Source organism: Andrena cerasifolii, chromosome 7, assembly GCF_050908995.1.
Source record: "Andrena cerasifolii isolate SP2316 chromosome 7, iyAndCera1_principal, whole genome shotgun sequence".
NCBI classification, from domain to species: Eukaryota; Metazoa; Arthropoda; class Insecta; order Hymenoptera; family Andrenidae; genus Andrena; species Andrena cerasifolii.
In genome coordinates this window covers 15011624-15015039 of record NC_135124.1, presented here as the reverse complement: position 1 = coordinate 15015039, position 3416 = coordinate 15011624, and the positions used below count along the sequence as shown (strand labels likewise).

Sequence of the window (3416 nt, the reverse complement as noted above, 5' to 3'; positions counted from 1 at the left end):
GTGGATCTACGGTTGTGCACAATTAAGGCGCGTCCGCAACGCGTCGAGTCGATCGAACGCAGGAAACGGCGCGACTAACGCGGTAATAGGCAACCGAGAACGACGATCTTTTGTACACTTCAACTTCCCCGACGACAATGATCCACTGCCGTCAATTTCGCAGAGCAAACTGCATACTTATACATATACATGTACACATAACACAAGAATTATGCTATGGAATATTGTAAGCTTTTGTATGATACTACAAGCGCGCTCTAATCGCCTCGACTATTCGCAGCCCTATCAATGTATCCCCGAAAATTCTTTTTACCCCGACATCGACTGCACCGAGATGGATCGATAGCGTAGCCGAGACGAAATCGACTAGTTGACGCTGATGGTAGTCCCGCGAACATCGGACTCGTTCGATTTAGAATTAGTCCACTGCAAAATTACGTGAAACACCCGATTGGCCGACATTAATCGATTGCTACCCGGTCGTCCGGGGTTCAACGGCTTGTTTTCTCCAAAGTGATTCGCAAATCGATGCGCTGTAAATACTCTAACGTATTCGATTAATTCTCTATCTCCCGTCCTGAGGCGTCTCTCATTAGCACTCTCTTCGCCTTCAACGCGAACACGCTGCTGTTCAACGCTTTCGTCGCGCGCTTCGCGAGTAACGAGGCGACCGTAATCGCGTATTAAATAATTGTACATAATAACGTCTGCGGATAATAATTATAAGCTAACGAAAACGTCGTACTTCCATGGATCTGTAAGCTGTAATATAAGGAGCGACTCGAACCTAACGTTTAAGATAGCAGATTGAAATCGGTCGATGTTGAGTACGCGCGTACAAGGGTGGGGAGGCGAGCCTGTGCTCCACGCGAATAGAATAAGAAACACGCTGTACAGTGAAACGAATGTTTCCACTCCCTCTTATACGATGGGTTCTTGATTAATTTTGTATTCATTAAGGCGAGGCCTCGTATTCAAAGCGTGACCATCGAGCGCTGCAGCATTCAAAGTGTATTCTATGGACGCCGGAATACTTGGGAGCGCGGTTTGGAAACGAGGCGAAGTGATCCTCGGCATTGAACGCCGTTTAATGCCGGCTGCTTTTTAAATTATCGCCCGATATTTGTTCAAACGGATTATATTAATATATCGAAGACTTCGTTGCAATATCTGCTAATAAAATAACCCTGTGAAATACATGGACCTTCGTTTTCGAGTCTGAATGCCTGTCTTCGAAGCGTACACACTGAATTTCTACAGCTCTGTATTTTGCAAATGTACAATAATATCCAACCCTAAGTAAATATACATAAATGTACGCAACAAGTGTATGTTTATATATATTTATTGCATTTCTGTTAAGAATGTGACATTATAGTACTTATAGAACCAAGGTTTTCTAATAAAACAATGGAATTACTCCAGAAGCTTGCGCGTGAATGTTTCTCTAAAAAACAAGCTCCATAAATTAACAAATACTCTATTTTATTAAAAACTTCATGTACAAAGGATTTAGTTAACAAATCGCATTCACTCCTGAAAACTAAGTCTTATGCAACTACTAGAACTGCGGACGTTTTTTCAAACCCTTTTTAACTTTCTTCTTAAATTCATCCAGGTTTATGCTATCATCATCCTGTTTTTTGCTCTCTTTTGGCTTCTCTTCGGGGGGTATAAATGCTTGAGCCCTGCGTTCCTGCCTCTTCTTCTCAGCCTCCTCGTGCTTCGTATCCTGTTCCTTCTTCCTCTTGGCCCTCTTTTGCTCCTCCTTCAAGAAGTATTCACCGGATGCTATCATCTTATCCACCTTGCTCTCCTGCTGCGGCGGAGGGAATGGAGTATACGGTTTCTTTTCCTTCTTCTTCATAGGCTGCTTCCGTTTGCTGATATTCTTGCTGTTGAACTTCGGAAGGAACCTCTCCCAGTTTTCATTCTTCAATTTCGGATCTTTCGCTAACTCCCTCTTGATCATCAACGCTTTAATATTATAAATCGGATGAATGTTCTTCATAGTGTCTTCCGCTATGCGTCTGACTTGACGAAGACCTTTGTAAGGGCCCACAGCGGCCACCGTTTGTCCTTGTACCAGCACGTAACAATTTGTCAGCAGTTCAATGGATTTCAAGGTACAGCCGTTGGGCCCGATCAGCCTCTGTCGCCTCTTGACAAATTTTTCTCTGTTCCTGACAAACGAGGAGATCTTTATGATGTCGCAGCCAATTTCATCTTCCAGTACCTTGATCGCTTGTTCGAACGGGACGGATCGAGACAACAACTTGATCATGTCCCGTGCTTTGATAATTATATATGGGTCCCATGTTTTCCTTGTGGTTTTTACCGACATACTACCTTCGACCAGATCCAGCTCCGCCTTGACAGCATGCTCCTCTAGAGCTTTCTGCACCAGTGACCAGTGTTCCTTCAAATACGGCTCCCTGTACTTCGGGAACAGAGTCGCGAACGAACTTTCTTCCAATAGACGATTAGGATTATCTTCCGGCTTAAAAGCCGGGACTTTCAGGGACCACGCATTGTCCACTGGTCCGGTCACTTTTGGACCGTCTTCTTTATCAGAATCACTCATTCTTTCAACTTGGTTCTACCCTTTGACCATTGCGCTAAATACTCGGGGCAACTGTAGAACCTCGCGTGTAAATGTGTTCGACAAGATACGGTCACCGAACAAAACGGAAATTGGTGTCCTCCGATTCGATAATACCGCTTTTAAATGATATTCGTGGTAAAAGTTGTAGTAATAGTTTGTTCAGCAATCACACGTGGATTCTTAGAGGCATAAAGTTTATTCTTGGGTTATGTTATTGATTACTATACTATGTATACGCATACACGCTGAGTGGAATGCAAGATGGAGTCGGATAACCGGGTATTCAAATGGAAGCAGGAAAAAGATAGAAAATATTCATTTATCTTGAAATGATAATTGTTTTCTATATGTTGCGTTGAACGATGGGCATTCGGTGTATAATATTCACATAAAGGAACACGAAATTGTTTGCAAAATGTGAAATAATATTGGAAACTTAAGCTACGATGCACAGCACTCGATATGAACTACGCGGAGGAACCAACAGACTGCTGCCCTCTGCTGGAGTTATGCTCAACTACTTTGCTCAATCGTGAGCGGCGCGCGAAAAGAAATATTTAAAAAATGAGGCAGGTTAAGGGGATAGACACGGGTAATGCAGCGCGCTGTATACCGACACAATCGTGCCCGAAACATGGGTTCGGGATTTTTCGTTATTCGTCCTTATATGAGCAAGGTCTCATTCGAAAGAGGAAGGTTCAATGACAGTGACTGTTCTGAAATTTAGTATACCTCTTTCCACTTCACGTTCTCCTGATATATTGGCCAAAATCTGGCGAAAATTTTCAGAATGCACAAAATTGGGCTTTGT

At 43.1% G+C, this 3416-nt stretch overlaps 1 protein-coding gene across 1 annotated transcript; it reads right to left on the bottom strand.

The window, feature by feature from the left end:
* Positions 1–1470: 1470 nt before the first annotated feature.
* On the bottom strand, positions 1471–3006 carry Dbe (KRR1 small subunit processome component homolog dbe). Its single transcript, XM_076816579.1, has one exon. It carries the CDS (start codon positions 2582–2584, stop codon positions 1562–1564), a length of 1023 nt encoding a protein of 340 aa, XP_076672694.1. The 5' UTR covers positions 2585–3006; the 3' UTR covers positions 1471–1561.
* Positions 3007–3416: the final 410 nt, after the last annotated feature.

Bases quoted from the DNA above. Each gene is read 5' to 3' on its own strand.
- Dbe (XM_076816579.1), bottom strand. From the start codon at position 2,584: ATGAGTGATTCTGATAAAGAAGACGGTCCAAAAGTGACCGGACCAGTG.